This window comes from Ovis canadensis, chromosome 11 (assembly GCF_042477335.2).
Source record: "Ovis canadensis isolate MfBH-ARS-UI-01 breed Bighorn chromosome 11, ARS-UI_OviCan_v2, whole genome shotgun sequence".
Classification (NCBI taxonomy): domain Eukaryota; kingdom Metazoa; phylum Chordata; class Mammalia; order Artiodactyla; family Bovidae; genus Ovis; species Ovis canadensis.
Window position 1 is genome coordinate 24267698 of NC_091255.1, and position 15461 is coordinate 24283158.

General features: G+C 43.3%; 1 protein-coding gene across 1 annotated transcript; it reads right to left on the minus strand.

Moving 5' to 3' along the window:
• Positions 1–2112: 2112 nt before the first annotated feature.
• Positions 2113–5706, minus strand: LOC138414639 (eotaxin). The gene is made up of 3 exons (XM_069542374.1): positions 5568–5706; positions 4250–4361; positions 2113–3870 (listed from the first exon to the last, which is right to left on the minus strand). The coding sequence occupies exons 1-3, from the start codon at positions 5641–5643 to the stop codon at positions 3765–3767; spliced, it is 294 nt and encodes a 97-aa protein (XP_069398475.1). The 5' UTR covers positions 5644–5706; the 3' UTR covers positions 2113–3764.
• Positions 5707–15461: the final 9755 nt, after the last annotated feature.

Sequence of the window (15461 nt, forward strand, 5' to 3'; positions counted from 1 at the left end):
TATGTCCATCGGCCTCCGGGCTCCCCTTTTAAGTCCTTGTATAATTGCCATCTGGTATCTGTCTAATTCGATTTTTCCTTCCTCTGTATTGTAGTCCCAATTAGGTCTGTCAGTGGGGAAGGCTTGCTCTATCCAGCTCTCTGGGTTAGCAGTGCTCTCAGGAAGCATCTCCTGTAACCATTTCCTTGCCTCAGTGTTGATCCTATATCTCTCTTCTGTACTAAAGAGAGATGCTAGTAATTGCATTATATCATCCCAGGTTGGTCGATGAGTGCAGAAAATAGTCTCCATTAGTCTAGTCATACCCTGGGCTTCCGCCGAGTAAGAGGAGGTGTGTTTTTGCCAGTTCAGTATATCGGTTGATGAAAAGGGCTGATAGTAACAGGTTACAGGAGCTTGGTGATAGTTACCATCCTCCCCTATCATTGGGGGTTGCTGAGCTTCTCTGAGGGGTCTGCAAGGGTATTCTGTCCTCTGGCTCTTTGGCAGAGGAGAACCTTTGTTTAATTCCAGTGGTTCCTCCCCCTTTCCAGGAGTAGTTACTGGGAGTAGAGGGTAGAGTTTAGGGAATGTAGTGGCAGGCATCCCAGAGAAGGCAATGGCACCCCACTCCAGTCCTCTTGCCTGGAAAATCCCATGGACAGAGGAGCCTGGTGGGCTGCAATCCATGGGGTCGCTATGAGTCGGACACGACTGAGCGACTTCACTTTGACTTCTCACTTTCATGCATTGGAGAAGGAAATGGCAACACACTCCAGTGTTCTTGCCTGGAGAATCCCAGGGACGGGGGAGCCTGGTGGGCTACCGTCTGTGGGGTCGCACAGAGTCGGACACAACTGAAGTGACTTAGCAGCAGCAGCAGCAGCCGTGGCAGCATCCAGGCTGGTAGAGTCCGGTGGGCTCACTGTCCCGCCAGCTGAGGCTGGAGCTTGCAGGGGGTGTGGCTCTACAACTTGTGGAGCTGTCGGGCCGTTGAGGAATCCGGGAGGCTTACTGGTCTCGGGCTGGTTCCTCCGGTTGGGCCTCCGGTGGCCGCAGTGTTACTAGCTGGCGGAACCATCATCCAATACAGTGGTGGTGGAAGCTCATCTCCTTTAGGGTCCTGTAAAATTTCTTCCTCATCCTTGGTTACCTTTTGGGCCATCAAGATTTTTCTTTCCCCGCCATGAGCATAAAAACGGGCCCATTTGGGGGGGTCTTGGGCTATTCCCAGCCAAGAGTCTATGTACGGGAACTGGTGGGGGCTTCCGGGCTTTCCCGTAACTATAGCATAGACTGCCTTTATGAGATTTAAGTCCATACTGCCCTCTGGTGGCCAGCCAACTCCCATTGAAGGCCATTCGACTTCACAAAGGGTAGGGAGCCCGCCGGGCATCATTTTCCTCCCATAGTCTCCATTGACTCCTTTCTTAAAATTCTTAATCATATTCTCCAATACAGTGGCCTTAGATCCGCTTCCTCCCATTTTCTTACCTCTGGATTCCCACGTCCCAGGGCCTTCCTGAGAAGCCAGTTTACCTGTTTCCACTGGCAGAGGAGATGATGGGTCACACAGCAGATGGGTACCTCCTGGGGGAGGGCAGACTATGAGCACGCGGAAATCGATATCCTCTTTCTAAAACCCTGTGGTGCCAGCTCAGCACGTTTCCTAAGACGGCGTGGACACACCTCCTGACTGGCTTTCTTAAACCCTAAGTTCCCTTTCTTTATCCCTGGCACGGCCGTCGACCTGAGTGCTGAGCAGCTATTGTTACCAACCTAAACCAGTTTCCTATGCGTTTCCCTTCTGGTCCCTCCCAGGGGGGTGATCAGGCCCCCTCTTCCACCCTGCCGGGTGGGCTCCTCCCAACCTGAGCGCTCAGTTCCCTTGCTGCCACTCACTACCAGCCAAAGTGAAGAAACCGGGCATGGAGAAGCCAAATTCTTCCAGAGGGGCGAGGTGCCTTCCCACCTCTAGCAGATTCAAGCTACAAAGCCTCAGGGTGGCCTCAAATGAGACCTGTCTCCTCAAAGCGAGGACTTTCCCGGCCCACGCACCAAATATTATAGCCATTCCGGGAATATATAGCCAAATATGCCCATTCCGGGAAACAAACTCACTCAGAAGGACAATGAAGATAGTGGAGTGCAGTTTATTACACCAGCGGGCCCAAGGCAGAGTCTCCTCTTAGCCAAGGACCCCGACCAGCATTTGTGAAAATCTCTTATACTCCATGTGTACGTGTCCGAACCCACCAACCCAATTTCCTTGAGGCTTACATAAAACAAAGGAAGGGTAAATACAATCACAATAACCCCATCATTCAAGTGTTATCGAGTGTTAGGTGTTCAAACAGTTAATAATCAATAAGCCTGCGGTTACACTCCGATAGATACAGAAAGAGTTTATGATCTGTCTGGAGGCAGGGGTGATTAGAGTATGTTTTCTCTCAGGCGATGAGTAACCTGGATGTGATCTTCAAGATTCCCCTGTCCAGAGGGGGTCTTATCCTTGTATTGTAGTTTCCATAGGCACTAAGCACAGAGTCCAGAGTCTGTTGGAGAGGTGGCCGAGCATGATCAGCATGAACAGGCCTAAGATGAGGTCCAGTCCCTATGAATTCCTTCTTCAATCAGAGGAATAAAGCAGGCATGGGGGGGATATCACAGGGTACAGTGGGTCACGGGAGAAAAATCTGGGGCAAGCATGGCACTGACCGGGAAAGAACGGTGCCGAGGGTCCTGCTAAATGAGAGACTGAAGTACCTGGGGTCTGGGAAACCTCTCTGGGAGACTGGGAAGCAGAGGGATGGAAAGGTTTTGTCTCGTTGTCTCCATTTCACACCCCACCCCACCCCCTGCCCTGAATTGCATTCAAAACCAGCAGCACCAAAATACCATGTCTCAGGAACACAATCCCCCCTCCATAACCACATCTCTCAGCCCTTCTCCTATCTTTCTCCCTCCCAAACCAACGTGGATTCTCCACAAGTACAACCACAGAATGTAATAAAAATGTATGTTTATAAATTCCTAAAATAACATGCATTTCTATTTCACATTATGAGTCTCATTTGGTTTGCGAGAGTGATGTCTTCTTTGTTTTAATTGTCAGAGATTATCATTGTAGAATATTGAGAAGTATAGAACAAAATGCAGTGATTGGAGGATGTTTGTTCTACGATACTGTGTTGGCCTCTGCCACACATCAACACGAATCAGCCACAGGTATGCACACGCCCCCTCTGTTCTGAACTCCCCTCCCATCTCCCACCCCATCATACCCCTCTAGGTTGTCACAGAACCCTGGGTTGAGTTCCCTATTCTACACAGCAAATTCTCACTTGCTATCTATTTTGCATATGGTAATGTACATGTTTCCATGCTATTCTCTCAGTTCATCCCACGCTTTCCTTGAGCGACGTCTTCTTAAAAATACAAAACACTGTCCTTTTGATGATCCTTGCCAGGACCCTTACAAGATTCCAGGGAAGTAAGGAGGAAAGAGACAACATCCTTTGCAGGGGATTGAATTGGGGTTCGCTGCAGGAAAGGGACCCAACCAAAGCTTTACATTTTTAAAATAGCAAAAATCCATGGTGGAGGACTTTTAAAAGCTTTAATAACTTTAAATAAAACATACATGTTTCATTATTAAATAAAAGCCATTACTTTTAGAATGAAGTTGTGATTATCTCAGAATACATCTTAGGAAGAACCGGAAAGTGAACCAAGACTTTTGAGGCTCTTTAAAAAGGTGAATACTTTTTTTAAAAGGTGAATATTTATGACTTTAAAGTTTGGAATTTTTGGTTCAGGTACTCCATGGCATTCTGGACCCACTTCTCCTGGGGATCAACACAGATTTTCTTGTTCTGTTTGGTGTTGAATCTGTGGGAGAGAAGAAAATATCAAGGATCCTCTTTGAAAAGTGTGCTCGTTTAATCCTAAACCTTCCAGCACCATCTGCCATGGGATAAAGGGCCTGCAGAGGGAGCAGGGGAGGGAAGAGAGGAAGGGTGGGATGCTGATGGGGAGTGGCTGCTCCTGATGGATCAGTGGAGCCATCCTTGCTCTTGACTCAAAGGAACTGCGATGATCTGAACAAACATCTACGTAGAGAGCTAGAGTGAAAATTTCCTGTTGTGAAAACTCATGGATTGGATTACAGAGATGAAGCTAAGTGCAGAGTTCCAGGTAGCTCTAGTGTAAACTCTCTCCCCCACAAATGAAGTTTGGGACTGGGAGAGGGTAAGCTTTGTCTACTTACATCACAGCTTTCTGAGGACATTTGCTGCCCGTGACTTTTCTGTAGCTCTGCAGTCGCTGAATCGAGATCTTCTTTCTGGACACATTAAAGCAGCAGATGGTTGGAATAGAAGCTGAATTGGGGGGAGAAGTGAACAGAAAGCATGAGCACTAATGATATGTAGATAATTTTTAAGCATGACTTTGTAAGGAAGGAAATTTAAGAGAAGGCAAAGAAATGCAAGAGATGGAGGCAGAATCTGTCTGCTCTGAGATCCTGTACCTCTCCCATTGATAAGTGTCCCCAGCTATGCAATAGAGACCCATTGTTACAGGCAAGGATTTGGAAAAAGCTTGGTCAATGCCATACATGCCAACTTTGTCCTTACAAAGAGTTATGTAGCTGTGTCAAAGTCATAATTCCATTCACGAGATAGTCTCCATTCTCTGATTTCTGGACACATAGTAGACTTGCATTTCTCTGCTACTCTTGGTTGATTAGAACCATTAACTCATTTTGACCAGAAAGTGAGGAGATAGTGACATGCCATTTCTAAGCTAGTTTTTGTAATTACCAGTGCAAGACCTTTGAGATCTTTCTTTCCCTTCATTACACTAAGCAGTAATGTTCCCAATCCATCAATTGCTCCATCCATCCAGAATCCTGAGTATATGAAGTCAAAGCTCTAGCCAATACATTATGAATGTTCAGTATTGGTAAGAAAATTAACCTTTGTTGTGTTAAGCCACCGATAATTTCGGTTTGCTTGTTACCCCAGTGTGCATTGCCTTATTCAGACTGATACATACAGTACATCTAAGTCATCAGAGGGTGAAAACATGAGTTATATACAAACATATAGATATTTTTCCCAAACAGAATCAAAACACATCACCTTGAGAGATCCCCCTGGGACCTCATGCCCTTCCTCTAACCATTGATCCTAAAGGCTGTATTGGAGTCCAGTAAAAATCTGGGGTGTACAATCAAAAGATTGTTTTTTTCTCTCCATCACAGACAAAAGCCCCTCTATGCCCCTAGTAAGAGAAGTCGTTCTCTCATGTGTCCCATCCTCAAACAAGCGAGGGCATCCAGATCATGGATGGACACAACATTGCTCTCAATATTCACGTCAGGAAGGAACAGGAAGACCAGTTCAATGGTCTGGGTTTCTAGTTCTGTCTCTTGCTCTGCTTGTGAGGTTGAGGCTCTTCTTGTCTACTCACGAAACCCATTTTCCCATCTTTAAAATGAGGGAGTTCTCAGCAAATCTCTGAAGATTCTTGATGATCTGACAGTGAAGGCAGTGGTCAGTTTTCCTGCAGAGAGAGGAGCTTACCTGGCTGAGCCAACACCTGGATGCTGCAGAGGGTGGCTGTGAACAGCAGACACAGGAGCACTGCAGAGACTTTCATGTCGAGGGGCGAGGTCGCCAGCTTCAGCCTGAGAGCTGCCGGTTCCTGAGTTTGTCTCAGCCTCTCTGCAGCTCTGGCTGCTCTGTGTGCCTTTTAAAGACAGCGCAGAGTCTGTGGGAGCATCCAGGGAAGCTTTTGCCTGGCCAAGGTCATGAATGAATCATAACGAAGGCAAGTCCTAAACTGCTGTTACAGATTCCAGCAAGTTAACAGGACAGAAGAGGTAAACTAGGGGGTGAGGACTCGACACATTTTTTTTTTTCATTTAACCCATATTTGTGGAATAACTGAGAACAGATGGTAATCTAGAGGGTCATTTTTACAAAGCTCTGCTTTCTCTGAAATGAACCTAATGCAGTGGAAAAAGAATCCAGGAGACCGAGGGCATGAAGAGACAAGGAGATTGAAGTACCTTCCCTAGTTCCTATGTTCATGTGGTGGTCTTTAGGATTTTGAAGGTTAGAAAGGGGCACTAAGATTTCTGCTAGGCTTCCATCCAAATGCAGGAGATCTCAGCAACTCTGAACATTTCCAGGTCTCTGGGAACCCATAAACTGTAGCACACGAGAATCTCACCCCCATAATTCAATCTAGCAGTCAGAGAATCTTAGTTCCCTGATAATTTAGTGTCATAGAACATCAGAACTGAATAGTTCCTATTCCTGTGCAGTCTTTACTCAGCTTTACTGAGGAATATTTGACAAATAAAGATTGTTATGTATTGAAGGTGTACAGTGTGATGGTTTGGCATTTATATGCATTCAGTTCAGTTCAGTTCAGTTCAGTCGCTCAGTCATGTCCGACTCTTTGCGACCCCATGAATCGCAGCACGCCAGGCCTCCCTGTCCATCACCAACTCCCGGAGTTCACTCAGACTCACGTCCATCGAGTCAGTGATGCCATCCACCATCTCATCCTCGGTCGTCCCCTTCTCCTCCTGCCTCTAATCCCTCCCAGCATCAAAGCCTTTTCCAGTGAGTCAACTCTCCGCATGAGGTGGCCAAAGTACTGGAGTTTCAGCTTTAGCATCATTCTTTCCAAAGAAATCCCAGGGTTGATCTCCTTCAGAATGGACTGGTTGGATCTCCTTGCAGTCCGAGGGACTCTCAAGAGTCTTCTCCAACACCACAGTTCAAAAGCATCAATTCTTCGGCGCTTAGCCTTCTTTACAGTCCAACTCTCACATCTATACATGACCACTGGAAAAACCATAGCCTTGACTAGACAGACCCTAGTTGGCAAAGTAATGTCTCTGCTTTTGAATATGCTATCTAGGTTGGTCATAACTTTTCTTCCAAGGAGTAAGCATCTTTTAATTTCATCGCTGCAGTCACCATCTGCAGTGATTTTGTAGCCCCCCAAAATAAAGTCTGACACTGTTTCCCTGTTTCCCCATCTATTTCCCATGAAGTGATGGGATTGGATGCCATTAGGAAATGATTATTGCAAGCAAGCTAACTCATGCATCCATCACCTCTATCATCACACATAGTTACCTTTCTTGAGTGGTGAGAACACTTATGATCTACTCTCTTAGCAGATTTCAAGTATATTGTTGATGTTATTGCTCAGACTCTAGGTTGTGTCCAAGTCTTTGTAACCTCATGGACTGCAGCATGCCAGGCCTCTCTGTCCCTCACCATCTCCCAGTTTGCCCAAGTTCACGTCCATTGAATCGGTGATGCCATCCAACCATCTCATCCTCTGCTTCCCTCTTCTCCTTTTGCCTTCAGTCTTTCCCAGGATCAAGGTCTTTTCCTGTGAGTCAGCTGTTTGCATCTGGTGGCCAAAGTATTAGAGCTTCAGCTTCAGCATCAGTCCTCCCAATGCATATTCAAGGTTGATTTCTTTTAGGATTGACTGGTTTGATCTCCTTGCTGTCCAAGGGACTCTCAGGAATCTTCTTCAAAACCACATTATATTCATGCATATAATATAGTGTTATTAACTTGAGTCACCTTGCTGTGCCTTAGACCCCCAGAACTCATTCATCTTATAACTGAATGTTTGTACACTTTGACAACCCCACCCCAGAAACGCAAGTCAAAACCATAATGCGATATCACTCCATACCTGTTAGGATGGCTTTTGTTAAAAAGACAAGACACAGTAAGTGTTGTTGAGATGTGGAGAAAAGGGAGTCTCTGTGCACTCTTGGGGGGCATGGAAATTGGTGTGTACTCTATAGAAAACAGTATGGAGGTTCCTGTGCATTTCTAAACTGTTTACTTAGCTGCTAAAGCCTTTTCCAATTGAAATCAAATAGCCAAATCTGTACCTCAAATATACTGTCATGGATAGGTTCTGTTTGAAGCAGAGTAGGCGACCCCCTGCCCTCACAGGGCTTCCCTGGTGGCTCAGTGGTGAAGAATCCACCTGCCAATGATCAGAGATGCAGGTTCGATCCCTGGATCAGGAAGATTCCCTGGAGAAGGAAATGACAACCCACTCCAGTTATTCTTGCCTGGAACATCTCATGGGCAGAGGATCCTGGCAGGCTACAGTCCATGGGTTTGCAAAAGAGTCAGACACATTTAGTGACTAAATGACAAAAATAACATGCCATCCTACCCAAGGATTCAAGGAACGCATTTGAAAAACCAGCCATCTAGTTCTTATTACTCCCTGAGCGCACATTGCAGACAAGGTGGCTGATGGCTAAAAACACCAAAGAGAAAAGGGAGACAAGAATCCATGTGTATCTTCTTCAGTCATAGCGTTATGCTCCCTAGTAGAAGATGGTGTAAGGAGAAGTCATCATTAGTAGGGTCTTTAATGAAGTCCTTAATTAGAGTCTTTAATGGGGTGAATACAGAATTGAATAGTGATATGGAGTCATTGCAAGGCTGTTTCCAGGCTTTTCCTTTACCCTCATGTATCAAATTTGTACAGTTACACAGAGAGGTATATTGAGAAGGACTCTGAGAACTTGCCTTGCATTAGTAGATTGCAGTGATATGGCTGACTGGTCATGTCCATCATGGGCACAAGATTAAGAGAGTCCCCTTACTGGCCTGCATGGTCTCTAAGCTCCCATCTAAAGTAACTGGAGACCAATTATTTATAAAGAGACCAAGTAGAGACCAGGAAATTTGGATCTTCCTTGTTCTTTCCTGCTCAGCTCCGGAAGAGGTGGTCTGGTGTAGACTCTGAAATCAGGATCCTGATGGCTTTGCCACAGATGAGCTTCCCTGCTGGTTCAGCTGGAAATGAATCTGCCCAAGATGCGGGAAACCTGGGTTCCATCCCTTGGATGGGAAGATCCCCTGGAGAAGGGAAAGGCTACCTACTCCAGTATTCTGGCCTGGAGAATTCTATGGACTGTTTAGTCCATGGGGTTGCACAGTTGGACACAACTATTGCTTTCACTTTCTGCTACTAATTAGCTTTGATACCATGGACAACTTACTAGCCAATCTCTGCTATGTTAAAATGGAAATACTAACTATGCCTATCTTAGAGGATTGTTGTGTGAAATAAATGAACACACACACACAGGCTAAGTTGCTTCAGTAGTGTCTGACTCTGTGCAGCCCTATGGACTGCAATCCGCCAGGCTCCTCTGTCCTTGGGATTCTCCGGGCAAGAATATCTAAATGGGTTGCCATGCCCTCCTCCAGGGGATCTTCCCAAACCAGAGATCAAACCTGCATCTCTCATGTCTCCTTCATTGGCAGGCGAGTTCTTTATGACTAGTACCACTTGAGAAGCTATATATATATATATGGCTTATACATATATAATGGCTATATATATATATATATATAATGTAATATAATAAAAATGAGGTGAAAGTCACTCAGTTATGTCCAACTCTTTGTGACCCCATGGACTGTAGCCCATGGAATTCTCCAGGCCAGAATACTGGAGTGGGTAACCTTTCCCTTCTCCAGGGGATCTTCCCAACCCAGGGATTAAACCCAGGTCTCTCACTTTGCAGGCAGATTCTCACAGCTGCAGGCAGCTGAGCCACCCCAGTGTAGTGATTACTGTGTTACTCAGTAAGTGGAAATGCGTATATTAAGAAATTGGTCAGAATTTGTTATCCAGTGGGTGCTAGAAAAGGGCCCTGAGGCTGGCCAATTGGCTTCCTCCACGTCTTCTCCTCAATTTTCCCAACTGCTTCCACATAAAAGCATGTTACCCTAAGGGATGCCTGAGTTACACATGTGGAGGATGTGAGGTCTCCAAAGCTGTGTCAGTATAACAAGCTGGGAACATTCCTGACCTCTAAGGTGTGTGGCAGATGCAGCTGAGCAATTATATGTCCTTAATAGGAATAATTTTAGAACTCTCCTGGGTGTTTCGAGGGCCCTATGAGCAAATGACTTTACATTTTTGTGTTTCCATCCAAAAGTTTGGATTGAATCTGAATCAGAAAAACCTCAGTGGAAATAATAAACCAAAATCGCAAATCATTGGAGTTCAGCAGCTGTTCCATCCAGCTGCCTGGCTGTCTCTTAGAAGTGGAGGCAGCTTCTTTGGCTGCTGTGTCTCTCTTCCTTGGAACTAGCACTCCGCAATGATTTGAGCTGGATCTGATTCTTGACCCTGGCCTGGAGCCTGATAGATGTGGGGCCTTGGTCAGGAATGATTCTGAGTGATGGGCAGGGCATGGGATGCCCCCACCCCCGTCATTGGGAAATCTTAGCTTCCTGTGCGTGTGTGTTAGTTGCTCAGTCATGCCCAACTCTTTGTGATGCCATGGACTATAGCCCGCCAGGCTTCTCTGTCCATAGAATTCTCCAGGCAAGAATACAGGAGTGGATTGCCATTCTTGTTCTGAGTGTTTTCCAAAGAATGATGGATGAACAGTGGGCAAGGATCCTGGGAATCAGGGCTCCTTGTTTGTTTTGCAGTTCTGTTCCATAGTTCCTCTAATAATGCAAAGTTATACACAGAATTGAGAGACATTGCGCATGTGTGCTAAGTCATTTCAGTCATGTCCGACTCTTTGTGAAACTATGGACTGTAGCCCACCAGGCTCCTAGAAGTTAACTTTCATTTTATTCCAATCCTCTCTTAAAAAAAAGAAAAAAAGAATATAGAGACCTAAGACTTGGAAACCAGTAACAAAATCCCTAAGGCAAGGTGCTGTGTTTTAGGCTGAACTGATTCTAGAACCTGTCTGGTGACAATTGCACCATTTCAAAGCCCTTGGACCCTGTTTTCCCCAAGTGCAAAGCAGGGTCTGCTGCCTCTCTTTATTGGGGCTTCCCGGGTGGTACTAGTGGTAAAGATCCTGCCAGTGCAGGAGACATAAGAGACACAAACTTGATCCCTGGGTCAGGAAGCTCCCATGAAGGAAGGCATGGCAACTCATGCCAGTATTCTTGCCTAGACGATCCCATGGACAGAGGAGCCTGGTGGGCTACAGTCCATAGAGTTACAAAGAGTCAGACACAACTGAACCAACTTAGCATGCATGCACACACCTCTCTTTCTCAAGGATCACTGAGACCAAGGGTGCACTTTTGGAGGAAAATGTTAGTATAAAATGTTAGGAATATATGTTAGTATATAATGCCTAACATGTCTAAAAAATAGTAAGTTTTCATTAACAATGCAACTTCTGTAATCTATTCAAGCCGCCATATTATTTCACTTCATGTGGGTTGACTCATTGAGTCCTCCCAGCAAATATATGAGGTAGGTATTCAAATTAAGTTCATTTTAAAGAGGAGAAAACAGAGACTTATGGAATTCAAGTGACTTCCTTTACTGTGAAATTATTTATAAAAATTTTCCCTAAAAACAAAAAAGCCTTTTTTATAAAAACCTTATATTTTGATTTGTATTTCTCTAATAATTAGTGATGTTGGACATCTTCTCATGTGCTTTTAAATCATGTGCATGCCTTCTTTGGAGAAATATCTATTTAGATCTTTTGCCCATGTTTTGATTGGGTCTTTTGTGTGTGTGTGTGTGTGTGTGTGTTTAATTGAGCTGCATGAGCTCAGTATTTTGGAGATTAATCCCTTCTTGGTTACTTCATCTACAAATATTTTCTTCCATTCTAAGAGTTGTCTTTTCATTTTGCTTATGGTTTCTTTTGCTGTGCAAAAGATTTTAAGTTTAATTAGGCCCAATTTATTTATTTTTGTTTTTATTTTCATTATTCTAGGAGGTGAATTGAAAAAGATCTTGCTGTGACTTATGTCAGAGAGTGTCCTGCCCATGTTTTCTGCTAAAGGTTTTATAGTATCAGGCCTTAGAATTACGTCTTTAATCCATTTTGAGTTTATTCTGTGTGTGATGTTAGGGTGTGCTTTAATTTCAGTCTTTTACATGTAACTGCCCAGTTTTCCCAGCACCATTTATCAAAGAGACTGTCTTTTCTCCATTGTATATTCTTGCCTACTTTATCATGGGTTAGGTGACCATAGGTGCATGGGTTTATCTCTGGACTTTCTGTCCTCTTCCATTGATCTATGTTTCCGGTTTCGTGCTGGAAGTACCATAGTGTTTTGATGACTGTGGTTTTGTAGATATAGTCGGAAGTCGGGGAGCCTAATTCTTCCAGTTCCATTTTGCTTTCTCAAGATTGCTTTAGCTCTTTGTGATCTTTTATGTTTCCATAAAAACTATAAATATTTTTTGTTGTATTTTTGTGAAAAATGCCAATGGTAATTTGATAAGGATTGCTTGAATCTGTAGATTGCTTTGGGTAGTATAGCTATTTTCACAATATTGATTTTTCTAATCCAAGAGCATGGTATATCTTTCCGTCTGTTTGTGTCATCTTTTATTTTTCTCATCAGTATCTTATAGTTTTCTTTTTCCTCTTTAGGTAGGTTTATTCCTAGGTATTTTCTTCTTTTTGATGCCATGGTAAATGAGATTGTTTCCTTAGTGACCTCACACAGGTCAGAATGGCCATCATCAAAAAATCCACAAATAATAAATGCTGAGGAGGGTGTGGAGAAAAGGGAATCCTCTTCCACTGTTGGTGGGAATGTAAATGGTACAGCCACTATGGAGAACAGTATGATAGTCCTTAGAAAACTAAAAATCAAGCTATGAACCAGTGATCCCATTCCCAGACATATGATCTGGAGAAAACCATAATTTTAAATGATGCAGGCACCCCAGTATTCACTGCAGCACTATGTATAATAGCCAGGACATGGAAGCAACTGAAATGTCCATCAATAGGGGAAGGATAAAAAGAATTGTTACAAATATACAATGGAATATTACTAAGCCATAAAAGGATGAAATAATACCATTTGCAGCAACATAGGTAGACCTAGAGATTGTTGTACTGAGTGAAGTAAATCAGTCCAAGAAAGACAAATATCATATGATACCACTTATATGTGGAATCTAAAAAAAGGCTATAAATGAACTTATCTACAAAACAGAAATAGAGTTATTGATATAGAAAGTTAAATTATGGTTACTGAGAGGTAAGAAGGGAGAGGGATAAATTAGAAGATTGACATGTATACACTGCTATAAATAAAATAGATAACTAATAAAGTCCTACTGGACAGCACAGAGAACTAACTCTACTCAATATTCTGTAATGGCTTATACAGGAAAAGAATCTAAAAAGAGTGGATATATGTGTGTATGTATATATGTATACGCATACACACACATAAGTATATATGTATGTGCATATACACGTGTATGTATATACAAGCTTCCCAGGTGGCTCAGTGGGTAAAGAATCTACCAGCAATGTAGAAGACGCACGAGATGCAGGTTGAATTCTTGGGTCGGGAAGATCCCCTGGAGGAGGGCATGGTAACCTACTTCAGTATTCTTGCCTGGAGAATCCCAAGGACAGAGGAGCCTGGTGGGCTACAGTCCATAGGGTTACAAAGAGTCAGACATGACTGAAGCCACTGAGCATGCACACAAGCAAATGCAAGTACTCCTGAAACTAACACATTGTAAATTAACTATATCCCAATAAAATTATAATAAATAAATAAATAAAAATAAGTAAAGACCTTATATTTAAAAATTTTGCATCTGCAAGATTCATTTGCTGTGTTATCCCATATAATCTTTTTTGGAGCAATCAACTTTAATCTTTTGTGCAAAGGATAAATCTGAAGCAATAGAATGCTGAAAGTATTTCTTTGAGCCATTAGTCACAGTAAAGCTAGCCTATGTTTCAACAATAATAACCATGACAATCTCAGTAGCTTATCATGACAGATACTTATTTTCTGTTTGTGTCACAGCAATATTGGTTTGGGTCTCCTTGCCAAGAGTGCTCTTTTCTGAGGAGTGACTCTGAGATACAGCTGGTTTGAAAATTACAGCCACCATCTGGAACTGGAGCCTCCAATGTCACTGAAGCAAGGGGAGAGAGAGCAGATAGACTGTGTAGGATGTTTTAAAGAACCAGGCAAGGACACAGCTTGTATCACATCTGTCTACATCATGTTGACTTTCACTTATTATATGGCTCTAGACTAAGTGCAAAGGAGGCTGAGAAATGAAGAGGAGCACATGAATTTTGGTGAGGGCTAATAGTTTCCATCATAGTTTGTCCTTTGCTTACTTTTTCTCAACATCAGTTAACACAATTAACCTACCCCTGAGGCAGACAACCCAAAGTCCTATGTAGTCACTGCATCCACCAAAATGTTCAGGACCTCTGGATTTCAGGTGGTCCTCTCTGCCAGGTGAGGATATGGAGCTATTGGGTTGACCAGATAGTTCATTTGGATTTTTCCACAACATGGCTCTAGTAGTGCTTGCTTGTCTTTAACCTCATTTGAAACAATCTTGCTAAATTATACTGTGACAGCTGTCTTATTGGCACACATTAAAAATATTCATCAAAATTGGTGAATTTTTGTGTAGCCATTTTAATATTGAAGATGGAAGGGAAAAAACATTTTCAGCATATTATGCTTTATTATTTCAAGAAAGAAAAGCACAACTAAAATGCACATAAAGATTAGTTCAATGTATGGAGAAGGCTACTTTTTAGTCACTAAATCATGTCTGACTCTTTTTTACCCCATGGACTGAAGCATGCCAGACTGCACTGCCCTTCACCATCTCCTGTGATTTGCTTAAATTCATATCTACTGAGTCAGTGATAACATCTAGCCATCTCATCCTCTGTCACCCCCTTCTCCTCCTGGCCTCAATCTTCCCCAGAATCAGGGTATTTTCCAATGAGTCAGCTCTTCATTTCAGGTGGCCAAAATATTGGAACTTCAGCTTCAGCATCAGTCCTTCCAATGAATATTCAGAGCTGATTTTCTTTAGGATTGACTGGTTTGATTTCCTTGCTGTCCAAGGGACTCTCAAGAGTCTTCTCCAACACCACAATTCAAAAGCATCAGTTCTTCCGTGCTCAACCTTCTTTATGTCCACCTCTCACATCCATACATGACTACTGGAAAAACCATAGCTTTGACTATAAGGACTCTTGTTAGCAAAGTGATGTCTCTGCTTTTTAATACACTGTCTAGGTTTATCGTAGCTTTCCTTCCAAGGAGCAAGCATCTTTTAATTTCATGGCTGCAGTCACTGTCTGTAATGATTTTGGAGCCCAAGAAAATAAAATCTGTCTCTGTTTCCACTTTTCCCCCATCTATTTGTCATGAAGTGGTGGGACCGGTTGCCATGATCTTAAGTTTTCGAATGTTGAGTTTTAAGCCAGCTTTTTCACTCTCCTCTTTCACCCTCTTCAAGAGGCTCTTTAGTTCCTCTTCACTTTTTGCCTTTAGAGTGGTATCATCTATGTATCTGAGGTTGTTGCTATTTCTCCTGGCAATCTTGATTCCAGTTTGTGATTCACCCAGTCTGGCGTTTAGCATGATGTACTCTGAATAGAAGTTAAG

Coding starts and splice junctions, on each gene's coding strand:
- LOC138414639 (XM_069542374.1), bottom strand. CDS start 5,643: ATGAAAGTCTCTGCAGTGCTCCTGTGTCTGCTGTTCACAGCCACCCTC. Junction 4,362..5,567: donor CCAGGTGTTGGCTCAGCCAG/GTAAGCTCCTCT, acceptor CCCCCAATTCAG/CTTCTATTCCAACCATCTGC. Junction 3,871..4,249: donor TGTCCTCAGAAAGCTGTGAT/GTAAGTAGACAA, acceptor TCTCTCCCACAG/ATTCAACACCAAACAGAACA.